This window comes from Pocillopora verrucosa, chromosome 3 (assembly GCF_036669915.1).
Source record: "Pocillopora verrucosa isolate sample1 chromosome 3, ASM3666991v2, whole genome shotgun sequence".
Taxonomy (NCBI): Eukaryota; Metazoa; Cnidaria; class Anthozoa; order Scleractinia; family Pocilloporidae; genus Pocillopora; species Pocillopora verrucosa.
This window is the reverse complement of record NC_089314.1, coordinates 8,220,272-8,236,968: the sequence shown is the minus strand read 5'-3', so window position 1 is coordinate 8,236,968 and position 16,697 is coordinate 8,220,272. Positions and strand designations below refer to the sequence as shown.

The 16,697-nt window shown below is 39.0% G+C and overlaps 3 protein-coding genes and 1 pseudogene across 4 annotated transcripts; 2 read left to right on the top strand and 2 right to left on the bottom strand.

Annotated features, from left to right (window-relative positions):
* Positions 1–32: 32 nt before the first annotated feature.
* Positions 33–4,981, bottom strand: LOC136279929 (uncharacterized). 2 transcript variants are annotated; one of them, XM_066164420.1, is made up of 5 exons: positions 4,780–4,981; positions 3,605–3,838; positions 3,192–3,443; positions 2,138–2,347; positions 33–1,435 (listed from the first exon to the last, which is right to left on the bottom strand). In XM_066164420.1, exons 1-5 carry the CDS (start codon positions 4,837–4,839, stop codon positions 986–988), a joined length of 1,206 nt encoding a protein of 401 aa, XP_066020517.1. In that variant the 5' UTR covers positions 4,840–4,981; the 3' UTR covers positions 33–985. The 2 variants fall into 2 exon arrangements, with proteins under 2 accessions (XP_066020517.1, XP_066020518.1); XM_066164421.1 differs by having other exon boundaries at positions 2,138–2,323.
* A 581-nt stretch (positions 4,982–5,562) lies between these two features.
* LOC136279931 (uncharacterized) lies at positions 5,563–12,740 on the top strand. Its single transcript, XM_066164423.1, has 2 exons — positions 5,563–6,138; positions 10,155–12,740. Exons 1-2 carry the CDS (start codon positions 5,567–5,569, stop codon positions 10,609–10,611), a joined length of 1,029 nt encoding a protein of 342 aa, XP_066020520.1. The 5' UTR covers positions 5,563–5,566; the 3' UTR covers positions 10,612–12,740.
* LOC131782867 (uncharacterized) lies at positions 6,411–7,082 on the bottom strand (annotated as a pseudogene).
* A 1,836-nt stretch (positions 12,741–14,576) lies between the features above and the next one.
* Positions 14,577–16,340, top strand: LOC136279930 (uncharacterized). Its single transcript, XM_066164422.1, has 3 exons — positions 14,577–14,628; positions 14,810–15,479; positions 15,673–16,340. Exons 2-3 carry the CDS (start codon positions 14,830–14,832, stop codon positions 16,112–16,114), a joined length of 1,092 nt encoding a protein of 363 aa, XP_066020519.1. The 5' UTR covers positions 14,577–14,628; positions 14,810–14,829; the 3' UTR covers positions 16,115–16,340.
* Positions 16,341–16,697: the final 357 nt, after the last annotated feature.

The window sequence follows — 16,697 nt, the reverse complement described above, 5'->3', positions numbered from 1 at the left end:
GATTTCAATGATTTTAGAAAATATAAAATTTTAAAAAATGTTCAGCTCAATGACTCCTGAAAAAAAAAAAACACCCAGGATAACAGCAGCAGATTGGGGCGGAAGGGCGTTGCTTAGGGATAGACCCGCGTAGTGACGAATAATTAAATGATGAAAAAATGTGGTTCCGGCCTTAATTTCGCCACTGCACAAGTAGTGTTCATTACTGCCAAGATCGCTCTCATACTTAATTCGCTTTAAGGACTGTATCTCACTGACCAATCCACCTATCATACATAATTAAACTTAAACCAACGAGATTACATCTGCTTTATAAGAGTAAAAGAAATAATAATTTTTATTCGTGACAGATCTTCTTTAGTTTAACATTCCAGAAAATATAAACGAAAATCGGGCAGAAAAATGAAGGAGGAGTGCTTAAAATTAATCATAGCGTACCAATACTGCTAAGATAGATCTTCACGTCAATTACTCCATCGTCTAGAATAACCGATGTTATGATGTACTATGTCAGTTCGTATACAAAAGCCTCGAGTATGCAAGATATAAAAAAATTAGAACTGAGCATAACGTTTGTAGATTACATTGGTTTCTCACTAAAGTCTAACATTTAAGAGTGCTGTAGTAGATTTCGGGCATTTATTCTCTATTGGCTGTATTATTGACCATTTTAAAGAACTGCATGCTACATGTAAGTAAACTTTGATCAAATTTGCCAAAAACTGTTCATCGCAACATTCTATGCAAGAAGACAACTACACTAAGGCTGAGTCTGGTAATTCAAAATGACAGTTACTATCATGTATAGTAGTTGTATGTAGTAAAGTTTAGCTATGCTAAACGTTCTAAATTACCCGTCGTCACTTGTAAAAATATTTACCCAGGCAATTCTACTCAGAGAATTACATCTATTTTGAGTGTCCTTAAGCACGTAAGAAAGCTATGGTACGCTCACATACTCTATGATGATTGATAGTGAATTTGATCAGAAATAATGACGCCCTCTTATTGGCTCGTAAAGGTCATCCCCCACATCGTCATCGACATCGGCAGCTGGGTCGTTCACTGCAGGACTTAAAATTTCATAACATCCGGAAGCATTTTCGTTCTTCACGCATTTTACATAAGTCTCGATACTTTGCTCCAAGTAACTTAATGGCGCGGAACCCTGGGATAGCAGATGGTAGTGAAAGTCACGAAGTTTGAATTTATCTCCCAACATTTCCTTCGCGTACTCTCTGAGTTTCTTGATATGCTGTTGGCCAATCATATAGGCAGTAGCCTGGCCTGGTGCGCTTTGGTAACGAGTCACCTCCCTTAAGGCCTCACCACTTTCATCCCAAGCGAAGTCTGCGAAAAAATCTAGGGCTTTTTGGCGGGAAAATCCTTGGTAGTGCAGACCCGAGTCGACAATTAACCGTAAGGCGTGCCACACCTGTAGAGGAGCAATTTAGTTGACAATACTAGAGCCAGATGTCGTCGAAAAAGTTCATTTGGGTAGTTTATTAAACCCTCGAAAGGAAACTAAGGAAAGAGTAACAGATGCTTGGGTTCTTCATCTGTGGTCATCTAAACCTGATTTCAAAACCTCTTAGTGACTGGTTGTTAAATAGGATGCCTGCACACTAGCAATTTAGAGTGATCCTTATTTTGGAAAATTATTAGTAAATAATCTCCACTTTCCCTCAACCACTCGCTCAGCCTATTTTGTTTAGAGTGCGAAAATTGTCATTAGAAATCGCAATAGCCAGCAGGGTGACGTTTAGATACTTCAATTTTTTGTAAGTTTACAAGGAAAGAGAGCAACCTCATTTTTTCTCTCCTTTGTTTCTTTGTTTCAGTCAAAGGGTTTTTCGTTTCTCGGGATTTTTAAACACACATTATACAAACAACTAGTTTTCTTCTCATTGAATTTCATATTAAATATGTTGCTTTAAAATTTCACAGACTTGGCCAAGCTAATTAAGAAGACACCAGTTTAGTTTAAAGTGCGAGGCATGGGCACCTTAGCAGAGTTGCTTTCGTCTACAGAGATTGAAAATCATTCAACCGAGGTAATTTCCCAAAAAGATTAATTTGAGTAAGAGTACGGTTGACAATTTCATGACATCTGTCTCGATCTGTTATTAATACTAACCTGCCATTTCAGCATTCCATATTTCTGCAAAGGCTCATCCTTATAGACATCGGTGTCCTCGCCAATCAATGGGTTCTCAGCGTACAGACCCCAGCCCTCGGTAAAGGCAGTGTAGTAAGTTTCTTGATCAAGCCATTTGATGACTCCTCCACAACTATCCCGAAAGTGTTCCTCTAAACCTTGCACCTGAGTAAGTGGCTCATGGCTTGTCTGTTTGATATTGTATTGATATTGTAAGGAGAAATTCTCTTTTAGTCACTGATGGGAGCTAAAGGGCTAAAAAGGGAAAATGTGTTTTCTTCCAGTGTCAAGTCCCCTCGTCTAAAATGAAGGTTTAATTTGAAATTTGAAGACTTGCTGAGGACAGATTTTCCAATGTCTTTCAGAAAATTTTCAAGGAAAATGGAAAGTCTTATCCGACAAGTTTTCCGACCAATGTCGATAACAACTCTGTCAAGCTTATATATGCAGTGAACATTATTTATTTGAAAAAAAATCACCGGTGAAAAAAAAAACCTGCGATTGCAAATACGACTAACTGGGATGTTTAAGCTATGATTTTAGCAGCAGTTTGATAATGTAGTACATACTTAGAGGGAGTAAAAAAAGCAACTGCAAGAGCAGATATCTCACTGTTCCTTTTTGATGGTTAGATGAATTCTTAGAAGAAGGTAAAATTATTCTATTTAAAAAAGCTTTAATTCTATTTTGTCCAGTGCCTTTTCATTTATGGACCACAGATGATGTCAAATAAAAGTAAACAGAAAAGATTGGCTCAGATATAACATTCTCATACGCCCCCTTCCATACATGTTATCTCTATATCTATTTTAAGTGCTTTTTGTCGTCTGTGTCGTGGTTTATGTAGTCTGTTTCATATATAAGCGTCATAGAGTTTTTGTTAGATCTTTGTTTTTGAGATCGACTCATTTTTACGCCTTGCAGTGCTAAGAGTTTATTGTTCCTGTGGGGGCGGTGCCTGAGGTGGCTACGGGCCTTAGCTTTTACTTTTTCTAACATTAATAGTAAATCGATAATCGCAACGAGTGCTAACTTGCGTGTGATGTCCAGGCCTCCCTTCGTGTGCGTTTATACTCCATTCTTCGTACCTGTTGGCAGGCTCAGATGTGAAGAAAGGTATATTGTACCGCGCGTTCTTTTTACAATCTTTACCAGCCCTATTATAATTTGCTCCTCCAGAAGGATTGAAGTCGGGAGACAGCTGTATTGGACAATTTGGCGTTGTGTGTTTTGCACCATTGAAATGAAACATATTAATCGTCTTTGGATCCAGCAGTCCCAATGCCTAATAAAAAGAAAATTCACGAATCATGAATGAGGAAATGTAAATACGCTGAGACTAACTTTTCCCTGTTAGCTTACCTCCTTACCTCCTTTGAGGGAACTTAACTAAAGACAGGTGACCGGAAAAAAAGTGAAATTTCATAGTCGAGTTTCTACACATACCATGTGGGCCTCATCAAACCAGTTTTGAAGCGCTCGCCATCTTGTGGGACAATATTTCTTCGCACCTTCGACGTTACCACACAACACATGAGCATTTTCATCAGACTCATTCTTCGGAAACTCCCCTTCTAGATAGTTCAACTCAGAAACTCTCGATTTCAGCTTCTTTCTAAACTCTTCTTTAGCTGTATCGTTATCAGTTTGTTGTGTTACCAGCCGTGCTACTTCTAGGACCTACGAGTAAATAAATGAAATAACTGTAAGTGATGATACTACGTCTCATTGTAAATACTCTAATTTGTATATTGTTCATTTTTTTTAAAAGGCTACGTCAGAAACACTCTCAAAACTTTGATTAATTCTTGCCCCCTTCAACAGTGATGCACCAGTGACACTGACTTTCCCAATCATTCTTCATCATTACATCGCATATTATCCATGTCTCCACTCCTTTTTTGTTCTCAAGCACCCTCTCCTCGATGCTGCACCCATCGTTTATATTTTACTTTTTCAAGCTTGTCACTAACATTGGTCTCATCTGATAAACGGAAAGTGAGGTATAAACAAATTCACTCTATCGTACGCAAATTTGGAAACACCGATACGTTTTGTATTTGTGTTTTCGAAAGCAAACTTACGAGCGCCCGAGATTGTCTGGCCCCTTTGTCATTTTCATTTTTTACATGTAACATAATTCCACGTACAGGGATTTTGCTGTCAAACTCGCGTTAGTTTCTTCGAACCAACACGACGGTCAAACGTGCGGTTTGCGTAAGGGAATCAATCTTGGCCGGCCACGCACCAATTTCCAAAGGAAAACATGAAAACAACAGCTGTCACAGAAAATGTTTCAAGAAAACATATGGAAATTTCACAGAAGTCTCTCAGAGGACTCTAGGGCCAAGTAGGAGCTGGTAGGAGGTTTATATTCAACTAAAATTTAACTGTGGATGATGATTTTCCAGGAAAAATTCCAGGAAAATTTCACACGTGATTACCGATGACGCTTTCGAAATCTTATTAATGTGTCAGTATCATCACCTTACGTGGGGTGATGGTGGCGAGACTTTCACAATCTGCGACGAAAATGAGAGCATTTAACACATTTGAACCAAGCAAAAAATGTTTGCAAATCATTACAATAATTTTCATAACTTTAATATTACGCTACCCACCTGAGGATAAAGTTCTTTGAACATCTTGAATCCAAGATCATTAATTTCCTTTGGGGACATGGTGTTTGTTGTAAAATATGAAACGAGTAGCTTATAAGAATCATTACCGCTGAGCCGTTCTCCTGTTGGAAGAGACCCGTTTGCTGGTCTTGACTTGTCAGCGGTATTGTTGACATACACGTAGGAGAGAGGAAGCGTGGCCAAACCGCTGGACACGTCACTGGAGACTCTTTCGCTCTTTCTTTTTATGAACAGATTATGTACTACAGAGAGTATACTCGGTATTGCATGAATGACTGGTCATCTATATTGAGACAAATTTATACTAACTTATCTATTTATTCTTAAACTCATTTATTTATATCTCTATTAAATAGGCCGGATACCTTGGATGAGAATACTAATAAAATGGTTGAGTTTGAATTCAATATAGATAAGCATTTAAAAATCGGTGGGCAGATAGTACTATCCAGGTAAAGAGAAAAAAAAAATTCAAAATCTTTTCAATAATCCATAAAAAGATGTCTGATAGATAACTTTCAACCCATCTTACTGAGAACCTCCCATGTAAAGTAATAATCAAGGATTATTGCAAAAATTGGGAACAGTCGACAGTATTTGAGGAACCGCTCGCGATCGCGAATTATTGTTTGATTAACACCCTCGGCCTGTAGCCTCGGGCGGTATTTAAGACCTTGGTCACGGTTTTTCCTGAAACGGATGTTCCGGCTGGAGATTTAACATATAGGTATCTGTCTCTTTGTCTCATGCAAGACTTCTACACAAAATGCCATTTGCGTCGCCTGAGCACGTAGACATCGGAAAGCGAGCCCAAGCCGAGAAACTAGAAGACAGGCAACTTATCCTTCCAAATGGGGTTAGAATCAAATTTGAGCACATTGTAGCCCTGGCGGGGGATTTCTATGGTATACCGAAAGCACCCATCATCGATCCATTTGACGAAGAAGACGCTGGCCGTCATAAGCGCTTCATGGCTGCCTTCAACACAATGCCGTGTGCACCTGACGATGAAGTAGAAGAGTTGCGCATGCTCATAGCTATTGCAGATATGGACACGGAGACTCGAAAACAAGATGAGATCACAGGTGGTAAATGGATCGGTGGCGTCCCGGTGAAACCAGGGCGAATGCTTAAGTTGGCCATGAACAACCATGACCATTTTCTACCACACGCCAGAAGCGCTTATCTGACTGGTCATCAGTTGGCCTTGGGGAAAGCAAGAGAAGCGAGTCAAGCAAACACAGAAGAAGAGAAGACCAAACTTCTTCATGAAGCATATGCCATGGAGGCGTTTGCTTGTCACTTTCTTACTGACAGCTTTACAAGTGGACACATCAGGTATGCCAAAAATACGCGAAATAACATCAAGTAGAGCTATATATAAAACCCCATAGAACTATAACTTTACTTATTTTTTCTTATTTTCTTCATAATCATAATCATCTTTATTGAGGAAACTTTTTCATAAAAGATATGGTTTTCAAAAAGGATCTCAAAACTAGATATATATAGTAAAAACAACAAAGCTATAAAATTGCAAAGGGATTAAAAAGATACAAAAAATGCACAAAATTTAAAAATAAGTATAAGTAAAAATTAAACGTAAGTAGCTATATTAAAAACTTAAAAACATTACGTTTAAAACTATTTACATTCCTTGAGTCTTTGATCGTCTGACTGAGGGAGTTAAAATCGGAAACGGCATGATATTGTGTTATTTGCTTCCCCCAATTTCTTTTGACACGTGGTTATCTAAAATTGCCTTTGTTACGTGTATTATGCCTATGAAGTACGTCTTGTCTAATCAAGTCTATATCGTGATTAATTAAGCCATTGATACATTTTTATACGTGTACACACCTTCTTTGAAATCGCCTTTTCAGCCACTTGAGAACGGCTAATGCCTCAATGGAGGATGAGTACAATGGTTTATTTAAAATAACTTTAGCGGCCTTATTTTGCAAAACTTGCAAGCTAGACATAAGGGTAATATTATGTTTATCGCCCCATACAAGATCAGCATATTCAAAAAGGGGCATAACAAGACTTTTATAGAAAAGTAGACGCGCCCTGAAAGGCAATAAATGCTTTATACGCTTGAGAAGCCCAAGCCTCTGATTGATTTTCCCAGTTAGGTGTTCAATATAATCAGTCCATGTGAAATCCGAAGATATATGTATACCGAGGTATTTAAAGCTGCGAACATTACTTATACTATGATCTAAAATAGAGACAGTCAAATCAACTTTGCTTTCGCGTTTCCTATTACTACCGATAAGCATGCATTTAGTTTTGTCCAAATTTAAAGTCAGTTTGTGATCTTGAAGCCATTTTGTCACACCCAGTAAATCGTTATTTAACTAATCACTCAACTCCTTTGAGGATGTACCATAGCAATAAATCACAGTGTCGTCTGCATAAAGTGACGCGTAGCAGGAGTTAAGCACATTTTGCAAGTTATTTATGTAAATTACAAACAACAGAGGCCCTAAAATGCTACCCTGTGGCACCCTATGTGTGACTGGAAGTTCCTCAGATAACTCATTTCCACATGAGGTGCACTGTTGTCTACCATTTAAGTAAGAACGGAACCAATGAAGAGCTGTTTCAGAAAGGCCGATCTCGGATAGCTTGCATAACATTATTTCATGGTCTACCGTGTCAAATGCCTTGGTTAGATCGATGAACATAGCCCTGCAAAGCTTTCCTTGTTCCATGTTTAAGAGCACTTCATCAGCAAATGAGGTCAAAGCTGTTGTAGTTGAGAAACCCTTCCGGAAACCAAACTGCTTGTTGGACAATAAATTATTGGTAATCAAGTACTGATACAACTGCAAGTGTACCGCTCTCTCCAAAATCTTGCTTAACGTAGGGAGGATTGAGATGGGGCGGTAGTTGGAAGCGTTAGTCCTGTCACCTGACTTAAATAATGCCGTGATTTTCGCGCATTTCCACAATTTGGGAAATTGACTAGTGCGAATTGAGAGATTCAAAAGTTTAACAAAAGATGGTGCAATTGTGTGAGCTGAGATTTTAAGAAGTCTTGCGCTAATTTTGTCAAGACCAAAAGCTGCTCAAGCACAAAAGATTGATCCAATTCAGTCAACTCGAACTGGAAAAGCAGGTGTTTTGAATGGAGTTTAAATTCAAGACGGAAGTCTGTATTATACTTGCTAGAATTCGGCCAATGGAAGCAAAGAAGCTATTCATTGAAGAAGCAATGGATTGGGATGTTATATGCAGAACACCATCAGAGATAATATACTGAATACTCTCTAAAGATGAGTTCCGATTGCATGCTTCGTTCACTGCTTTCCACACCTTTTCTGAGTCACCCTTGGCTTCCTCGATCATGTCACAGTAATATTTAGACTTGGCAGTTCGTACTAAGCCATTAACTTTGTTCCTAAGCTTTGCATACATTGACCAATGACGCGCCGAGTTCGATTTTCGCGCCTTTCTACGCGCCCAGTCACGTTCTTTCATAGTATCACTTATTTGACTGTTCATCCATGGAAGAGGTGTTCCCTTGACACGCCTTCTTTTTACTGGTGCGTGTTGATCAGCAACCTCCGAAAACATTTTATTCCACGTAAACAAGGCATCGTCGATGTTGTCCTGGTTTTCAACAATATGCCAGGGAATATTCCGAAGATCATCATTAAATAAAGTCGGATTAAAATTCTTATAGGAGCGATACTCGAGTATTCTCGGTTTAGTCTTTGTTGTAATACCAGCTTTAATTATGCAAAATACCAGAAAATGGTCGCTAAGCGGTACAGGAACAACACCAGATTTGACAATGCGGTGTTCATTATTAGCAAAAACCAAGTCGATCATTGTCCGCGAGGTGTCAGTTATGCGCGTCGGTTCTTTTATTAACTGAGTGAAGTTGTAGGCCCGCGAAAAGTTAAGAAGTTCTTGTTTATCTCTTTTGGGCAATTTAGAACTCGCCATCATGTCTGCGTTTAAATCGCCTAGAATTACCACATCCGATTTTTCCAGATCCACAGATGACATACTCTCATGTAGCGAAGAAATAAAGGTCTGAAAGTCAGAATCCGGTGCTCTATAAGCGCAGCAGACGAGTGTTGGCTTGCATGTGTTTCTAATCAACTCAATCCATAGACACTCCTGACCGCCAGTATTAATATCATTCCGCAGGCGAAAAGCCAAACCCTCTCTCACATAGATAGCTACACCACCATATCCCTCTTTAATGCCAGTGCGATCCTGACGAACGCACACGAATCCAGGAAGATTAATTTCTGTGTCGTAAATATTCCCATCCAACCATGTCTCGGATAGAGTTAGAATGTCCACTGTTTTACTGTCGATTCCCTCAAGGTGCAAAGAGTCGGTCTTGTGTACGAGACTTCGTATGTTTAAGTGAGCAATTTTTAGTCCACGAGTGTTCCTTATGTCGTCTAGCGTCTGGTAGCCGGGGTTAAACTCGATATTGCCAGCCAGAGCAATTAAAGCTAGGGCGAAACAGGCTCGATGAAAGAGCTTACAAAGCATAACAGCTTTGAACGAATTACTAAACTCTTTATCTCCGGACGGATTCCTCTGTTGACGTAAATTACCCGTAATTTCAGTTCTGCAGCTCACTTTTGAGACAAAATACACATCACTGTCGTTTAGAAAAGTGATCTTCTGCAGATATAAGGACTTGTAGTTTACAAAAGACACATAAATGCAGAGAAATATACAAATGTTCGCAGAGAGCCTGAGTTTGCATCCGGCCGCCATGCTAAAGATCAAAGAAGATCTTGTTTTTTCGAAGTTTATAATCTGTATTGATTTATATGTGGCATAAAGTTTAGTATGTTTTAGTATCCTTTGTGTGATGTGCAAGCATTTATAATTTCAGATGTATTTTTTTTGGGAGATTATCTTCTCCTGATAAATGTTTAATTTACAGACAAATCGTGCTGATTACTTTGGCAGTCTGTGAAGTAAGATAACGACGTAGGTCGGTTGTCAATTATTTATTTTAAAAGAATATATGGAGAGGGAAGTGACAAAAAAAGCAACAAGAAGGAGAAGAATTAAATAGCTCATCCGAAGTAAAGCCTTTGTCGAATGTTAATGAAATTACTGAGGCGCCATGTATTATCAAATGAATGTTTTGGGTTGTCGTGATTATGAGTGATCCATATAAATCTGAAACTGTTTAATACTTCCGAATGACTCATCAGGTTTGCCTAAATCATAGTTTTATGTTTTCAAGCAGGTCAGCTAGGAAAAAAAATGGCAAGGAAAGTTCCTGCAGAAAGAAGCTTTTTCTAAAAACCCGTTTTTCCATATTCCTTAAGTATCATTTTCATTAAATAATATTCTTTTCATCTCAGGACACCAAGAGCAGAATTAGGAAAAGCAACCAATCTCCATGTAGATGGTCATTACCTGAGTAAGTGTATGCACGATGAAGACGGGAAGTTTGGCCTGCGAGTAACTAATATCAGAGGAGACAAGTGGATTGCTTATGGTGATGGAATGCTTTATAAAAGCGAAGACAATTTTAAACATGTTGTCGAGGCTACTCAGAAATCAGTCGACCAAGTGTATGAAGCCTACCAAGACCCTAATAAAGTTATCGACATCGCTGAGGTTACCAATATCATCCCATTTGTTGACAATGAAGAGAAAAACAACTATCCTTTGTTCCAAGTGAAGCCGGATGGAAAACTACACAGGCGGTCCAACATAAATGATCTGCAAGATGCTAATACAATCTCCAATTGGCGGGGGCTCTCGACAGTGACGAAGCTATCAGTCCAGTACAAACCAAAAAACTCAGCAATATAAACTGATGAAGACTCATTTCAGCACACTTTTCAGTGCAGAGGGCACTAAGTGCATGTGTGTGTTTTTCCTTTTATTTCGTTTTTATTGGTTTTTTTTTTATTATTATCCTTAACTAGGTTAAATAAATTTTATAAAATATGTGTGAGAATAACATTGAATTCCGTTCAATTTAACCAGTAATTTTGGTAAGTGTTTTGGAGACATGGTGTTTATGATATTTATACTAAAAGTGGCTGGAGTATACCGAGGTGGAGAGTGAGCACAGGAGCTCTTTTAGCACCGTCTTCTGCCATTCGGCCTTAAAAGATGGCGAGTGTGATAATTAAACTATTCAATTTGCGTTCCTTTTAAGAATTTTGAATCTGCTTGTCTAGTTTTAAGCTGTAAACTATCAGTCGTTTAAAATCGTAACCTTTGCAGTAGAACTAAGCTCTACATTTATCCTGAGCACATATATTCTACAGTTCCAAATGTTGCGCAAGAGAAATTCATCGACTGATAAACATAACTATGATAATAATGGTCTTTTGCAAACCTCAGTCTTCATAGGAGCAATGTCGAAAGGAACGAGTAGGCTAATAAATGTTGACTAAATCGAACGAAGTAACTGTCTTTCTTGTTTCATTAATTCACAAGCTGCTTTAGACATTACTGATCTTAGCAATGCTCAGAGTGTTCGTCAGACACAAAACTAAAAATTTCCTGGCTCCCCGAGATAGAGGTTCGAGTTCTTTACAGCTCAGTGGTAGAGCATCACATATGCGAGGATCAATTTAAAAAAAAAATAAAATAACAAGAATAATAACTTTAGATAATTCCTCAGAAGCTCTCAAAAGCATTTCAATTAAAAGATGAGAATTCAAGCACCTCATCTTGGTAACTAATAACAAACTTCCCACATAAAGGCAGGTTATTTTAACATTAATACTCAAGTAGGTAAAGTCCACAGGAAGAAAAATTATTATCGCCATGATAGACAAAATACAAGTGAACACCGATAAAATTTTATTGCCGATTTTAGGGGTAGAGAATTTCTCAAATAAAACAAACCTAAAACGCTCTAAAATCTCCTTGCGGACTCAAAAAAAGACTCGTTCTCAAGATTTAGTCTGATATTTCTGCACCTTGCTTTTTCTGGAGACCTATAGAGAGCCGCTTTCCTTCCACGTGTCGAGTCTGACGCAGTTTAGGTCAGCGTCACCTTCGTTTGTTTTCAGTAAGGATGTCACTGAAAATTTCCGGTTCGATATTTAAACGTCAAAAAACCGAAAAAATTTTAAATTGTATTAATTCGTGATCACGTATGTTATTAACTCATCAATTACAATCGGCAAAACTGTGGGTCCTAAACAGTGCTACAAATCAAACAAGTATCATTTGAAATAATGATCAAGAGTTCAGTCGAAAAATAATACTTGTTTACATCATTTTCTGAGAAACATACGGCAATACATGTCGGATTATCGGACCATGTCTTCAGTGAGGTCTTCAAGCGACCTTTGGCGTTGCCTCCGAAAACAACACCGTTATTTTGAAACGATAATGATTAAACGTGAAGCTGAGAAGCTGAAGCTGACAAGAAGCCTTTTACACTCTATGGGAATCCCTCATAGTATAATTCTGTAGCGGCCGACACGAGCGAAGCAAATTTCAACGACAACTATGAGTTTCGCTAGTGAAGACGCGCTATGAAGCGAGGATGTATTGTACGGAAAAGACTTGAATCGTTTATTAGCGTAGTCGAGGTATCCAAGTACTTATCGTAAAATAACAGTCCCACTTGTAAAGGTTTGACCAAAACGAACTTTCAGATAAGGTGGGCAAAAGGCGCTTTTCGATAAACACGTCTTATCGTTAGCCCAACACGAGATAACTAACTAAAATGCGGTTCTGGGTGGAACTTAAAGATCACGTCCCTAATGGACAAACAATAACGTCGCTACTGCGGTTTAACACGTTTAACACGAAACAAACTTATAACAAATCAATGTCCGGTAGCAAAGGCGTGGCAGCCGTTACAAATTCTATTTTATTTTATCCCTCGATCACCAGTTCTAACTTAATAGACTATTCATGTGATTTTAATTGGACAATCCGCCACCAGTTGCGATACATAAGTACAAGCCGCTCTTGCGTGACATGATCGAAAGGGATTTAATATCGAAACATCTCACAGATTCAGTGACATGGTGTTCAAAATAGTATGGGCAAAACAGATCAAGGATAGCAGTTTTCTTACCATGGCGTCCAGGGCATACACAATATTCAACTTCTCACGTACTCCTCCAATGTTCAAAGAGCCGTTGAAGTTGGACTCTCATTGAAAAGTAAGCGTGAGTCGGAGAAAGAAAAGAGAGCTCGACAATTGACATTTAATGCACGTCATAACACTACTTAATACTATAAACATGTTCAGGCCCACCAACGCGTGCAAACTGTGGTAAACTGGGAGGCCGGAAAATCTTGGTAGAATTCAGTCTCGTTGCTATTTTAATTGACGCTTTCATGAACGACAACGAATAAGTGCAATATCAGCAGTGAAAAAAGAGGAGAAACTTACCAAATTGGCTCTGCTTTACGGCAAAGCGAAGTGAAGACTATACTACGCCATGTAATGGTTTCGTGTCAGTCTTCACATTCGATGACGTCATACCCCCAGCAGATCGCTGTTCCATTTGCGGTTTGTATTTTTGGTGGTTTCGGCGAGATGCCTTGGCGGCCGTCACCACCAAAAATACAAGAATATCGTATAGATCAGCAAATACAAAGATGGCTTAAGGATCAGCTGCAGGATAGCATAGCTAATAAAGGAATGGCATAGCCTTCACGTCACGCCACGACGATTCGCCACAACATCGAAATATTTCAAGTAATACTAAGCAATTTAATGTTCAGATAGAGCGTCTGATGTTTTGCAAAGCTATTCGACCTAACGCTACACTATTTGTGTCTACGCTGTACCATTCTACATTACGCTGAGCCATTTCACGCAACGCTACACCATTTGTGTGTACGCTGTACCATTCGACATTATGCTAAGCCTCTTCACGCAACGCTACTCTGTTTGTATGTACGCTGTACCATTCGACATTATGCTAAGCCATTTCACGCAACGCTACACTGTTTGCATGTACGCTGTATCATTCGACATTACGCTGAGCCATTTCACACAACGCTACACTGTTTTTATGTACGCTGTACCATTCGACATTACGCTGAGCCATTTCCCGCAGCGCTACACCATATGTGTGCCGCTGTACCATTCTAAATTACGCTGAGCCATTTGACGCAACGCTACACCGTTTGTGCGTACGCCGTGCTACTCGACGTTACCCTGAGCCGTTTAACTCAACGATTAATGAGTGCTAAGCTATTCGTAATTGAGCTAGTCCATTTCACAATCTTATGTTCCAACTCAACATGGGCTACTAGACCGTTTCTCATTTGGCTAAACTATTCATGTTTAGGGTGTTCTGTTTCACGAAGGAAAACTAGACTGTCTATAATTTGGCCATGCCATTCCTTTATTAGCTATGCTATCCTGCAGCTGATCCTTACACCATCTTTGTATTTGCTGATCTATTTGACATCCTTGTATTTTTGGTGGTGACGGCCGCCCAGAAAATAGCGCATAACTCACATATGATGCATTTGAAGCCTTATTCCGGCCGTATTGAAGAAATTTTGTCATGTATTGCGTCTTAATTAAAGTTTATTTAGCTGAAAGGAAGACGAATGAAATCAACTTCCGCCAAATGAGAAGAGTCTGGAACATTTTTTCCTCTTTGTATTTACAACGTTGGTCCAAGTGTAGGTCATGCACGTCAAAAGAGATGTTATTTAAAGCCTAAAAAGGGATTAACAGATCGGTTTCAGAGATACGGGGAAACCCCTAAAGAACTTACTGATACAGGAAGTCGAACACTTGCGTCTCTATAAGACTGAGATATAGATTAAAATTTAATTTGTACTTTACTTTTCAATCAGTAAAATCACGAGTAGATTCATCTAAAGCTGGTAAGATTCTACGAATATCACTTTTATTTTAGCGTCATCACTGTTCTGCTTGCCACATAGGGTATTCTTATTTTGAGTTTTGTCTCACTTGTTAAATGTGCTATCTTTAACAGTTCAAGACCTTTTAGACGTAATGGACATTTGAGTAAACATATGTCAATTCCAATCTGTTTCTCATTAGTCAGAAACGACACCGTCAACATGGAGCAGACGAAACCAATTGATGTTTATCATCATGGAAAAGACGTAGTGGATTTTGCGCCATTTGAACACAAGCACATAGGGGATAAAGTCTGCATCACATCCGAAAATATGGGCAGACTAAACAGCCTCAAGCTTCCCAATGGTTTGGTGTTATCTTTAGGGCAAATCATAGCACTAGCGGGAGATTTCTATGGTGTACCCACGCAGCCGATTATCGATCCCTCAAATCAGACTAACGATGATCGTTATAGGCGCTTTATTGACGCTTACAACTCGCTGGCACGAGAGCCAAAGGAAAAGTTGCAGCCAGAGTTGAACAAACTTTTGGCTGCACTGGAGAATGAGACCCGTAACCTCAAGAGCCTCAAAGATAAATTGTGGGATAAAATCACTGGGGGTAAATGGATTTGGTTTCTGCCGGTCAAACACGGACGCATGTTGAAGTTAGCTAAAACTAATCACGACCATTTTCTTCCCTACGCCAAAGAAGCCTATCTAACGGGTCACAAGCTGGCAATGGACAAAGCTAGAGAGGCGAGTGATAAAACGAACGCTGAAGAAAAGGAGAATCTGCTACACGAAGCCTTATCACTAGATGGGTTTGCCTGCCATTTCCTGACTGACAGCTTCTCGAGTGGACACATTCGGTATAAATCACTGTTCTTATTATCATTATTGTGATCGCTATGCTGTTCTTATTGAATTTCTCGTTGTCATCTATGTATGTAATGGGTATTGTTTATGTTTTGGTTTTGTTAACAGCCTCTTCAGATTTTTGTTTGAATAAAGTACAAGAAGAAAGGAAAAGAAAGTATTGCTTAAATGAAATTCTGTTTTCAGGACACCGAGAGATGTCTTGGCAAGGGAAATTAATCCACGCAATCTTGGTCATTACTTGAGCAAGTGTATGCACGACGAAGATGGAAAAATGGGCCTCCGTGTGGCAAATAAAAGAGGAGATGGGTGGGCAGCATTCGGAGATGGACTGCTTCTCAATGAAGAAAACAAACAAAACCTAAAGTTTGTGATCGAGGCTGTTGGGAAGTCAGTTGACCAAGTGTTTGAAGCTTACAATTATCCGAGGAGAGATCTCAATACCGCTGTAGTCACCGACATCATCCCAATTCTTGACGAAGAAGGTAAAAATCATGCCCCTCTGTTCCAAGTAAAGGATGGAAAAGTGTATTCGAGGTCCATACTAAGCTTCTTTAAGCAGAAGGTCGCGGCTACGAAACGAAAGGATGCTGTAACATCTCTCAAGATGCGAAGTTTAACATTATGAAGAGGAAATCAATACGGTCATTTTTAAAAAAAGGGAACTTCGTGAGAAGCAATATACGGGTTTGAGTCCCCTCGGCCCTGTTTTGACTTTTTTCGCAGCGAAAGAAGTAAAATTGTGATCGATAACGGTATTTTATAAATACGAAGTAATTTCCTTTTGTGAAAAAATTTACTATTTTGCAAAGTACTTCATGACTGAGGCTAATTCACAGGGTAGCCTTCTCTTTATTACGTATTCTACAAAATTATGTAATTGTAATGATTTTTATAGCTTTTCTTAATGACTTAGTTAGGCCTTGAGGATTTCAATGATTTTAGAAAATATAAAATTTTAAAAAATGTTCAGCTCAATGACTCCTGAAAAAAAAAACACCCAGGATAACAGCAGCAGATTGGGGCGGAAGGGCGTTGCTTAGGGATAGACCCGCGTAGTGACGAATAAATGATGAAAAAATGTGGTTCCGGCCTTAATTTCGCCACTGCACAAGTAGTGTTCATTACTGCCAAGATCGCTCTCATACTTAATTCGCTTTAAGGACTGTATCTCACTGACCAATCCACCTATCATACAAAATTAAACTTAA

Coding starts and splice junctions, on each gene's coding strand:
- LOC136279929 (XM_066164420.1), bottom strand. CDS start 4,839: ATGTCCCCAAAGGAAATTAATGATCTTGGATTCAAGATGTTCAAAGAA. Junction 2,348..3,191: donor GGCCTGGACATCACACGCAA/GTTAGCACTCGT, acceptor AATATCAAACAG/ACAAGCCATGAGCCACTTAC. Junction 1,436..2,137: donor ATGGAATGCTGAAATGGCAG/GTTAGTATTAAT, acceptor GCTCCTCTACAG/GTGTGGCACGCCTTACGGTT.
- LOC136279931 (XM_066164423.1), top strand. CDS start 5,567: ATGCCATTTGCGTCGCCTGAGCACGTAGACATCGGAAAGCGAGCCCAA. Junction 6,139..10,154: donor TTTACAAGTGGACACATCAG/GTATGCCAAAAA, acceptor TTTTCATCTCAG/GACACCAAGAGCAGAATTAG.
- LOC136279930 (XM_066164422.1), top strand. CDS start 14,830: ATGGAGCAGACGAAACCAATTGATGTTTATCATCATGGAAAAGACGTA. Junction 15,480..15,672: donor TTCTCGAGTGGACACATTCG/GTATAAATCACT, acceptor TTCTGTTTTCAG/GACACCGAGAGATGTCTTGG.